Below are 1,367 nucleotides of genomic sequence, written 5' to 3'. Positions count from 1 at the left end.
GATACTCGTATCAACATCAAAGTAAAAGGAAACGGATAGGGGTGGTTGGCGGGTGCTCTGGTGTAGTTTGCTCCTTCTTTCGTATCAAACACCTATCGTCCTAATCTCCCCTCTTTCTGTTTTATGTTTGCCACTCTCTTGTAACACCTCTAATCTTCGGCACTTATATGACCTTATTGTGTTGCAAGTGCCGTAAACTCTTACTATAAAAAAAGAAACGAATACCCCATCAGACAGTCAAAAGAGAAAAAAATAGTCTGGGCATATATAGATATTGGTTTTAGCCTGAAAACTCTAGAGCAGAAGAGGTTAAGATTTTGTTGGACCATAAAATGCTGCACACGGCTGCTATAAACTAAAGCAAGGACTGCAAGATTAATATATAGAAACAAAGGAATTTACGACTTGTCGATAGGGGTGTAAAACACTGACATCTAAAGGAATAAGAAATTACTCCCATGAAATCTAAAACACGTTTCCCGAGGCGCAAACAAGAACGTTTAAAACCTATAACAGGCCACAGTGAGCTGCTCATATTGTCAATTGCTTACTCGGTAGCGCCATTTTCATTTAAGCGTGTCAATTGATAGCGACGACACCTCAAAAGGTTCAAGGATAAATATTCAGCTAACGATCTGTTTGTAGATGTGTACAAAAGCAGATCAGCTTGAGCCAGTGAAACAACACAGCAAAATGTGGTTACAAGTTTGAGTTTGTTCAACAAAATTCTGTGCAATAAAAAGCCCTCAAGCCATAGGGCCGGCCATTTATTCTGTGGATGACGTTCACCGATAAATCATAGCTATTTTTAAGCCATTCGACCCTGCACTGATAAATTATATCTTTCTAGAAGGTCAACTATTACCAATATGATAAGGCCTCATAACCTTTGCGAAGTCATTGCCTTCTTTCTTACGTAGAAACGGCTTGTCATTTGTTCTAAATGTGAGACGATGTGTCTGTCATGTGATACCAAGTGACCATAAACATAAGAGGTCATGATTAAGTGCGGAAATGGTGGTAGACGAAAGTCGGCTTCTGCACTTAGAGGAGAGGAGGATGAAGAGGTGATGGTGGAGATCCGTGATCGTGGCAGGGAGGAAGATTACAAGGTGGTGATGGTGATGACTGTAATGGTGAGGAAGATTTTAAAAAGTGGTGGTGGCGAGTGTAATAGTGAGGACGATAAAAAAAGTGATGGTGGTGATATATTTGATTGTGAGGAGGAGAATGACGACGACGACAACGACGAGGACGAAGACGAGGAGTAAGAGAAGAAAGTCGTGGTGGAGGTGGTGTTGGTGTTGGTGACGGTGGTTGAGAGGATGAGGGGGGAGTAGGAGGAAAAGGAGGAGGAGGAGGAGGAG

The 1,367-nt window shown here is 41.9% G+C and overlaps 1 protein-coding gene across 1 annotated transcript in view; it reads left to right on the top strand.

Moving 5' to 3' along the window:
- Positions 1–998: 998 nt before the first annotated feature.
- LOC101860095 (spectrin alpha chain, non-erythrocytic 1) overlaps positions 999–1,367 on the top strand; it is a gene marked incomplete at its 3' end in the record, with an annotated part of 9,747 nt that continues 9,378 nt past the window's right edge. The window contains 1 exon segment of the mRNA XM_013082432.1: positions 999–1,136. Within this exon segment, the coding sequence (XP_012937886.1) occupies positions 999–1,136 (138 nt within the window).

Source organism: Aplysia californica, unplaced genomic scaffold (assembly GCF_000002075.1).
Source record: "Aplysia californica isolate F4 #8 unplaced genomic scaffold, AplCal3.0 scaffold00174, whole genome shotgun sequence".
NCBI classification, from domain to species: domain Eukaryota; kingdom Metazoa; phylum Mollusca; class Gastropoda; order Aplysiida; family Aplysiidae; genus Aplysia; species Aplysia californica.
Note: the sequence above shows the minus strand (reverse complement) of the source record. Positions and strands in the feature narration are given on the sequence as shown.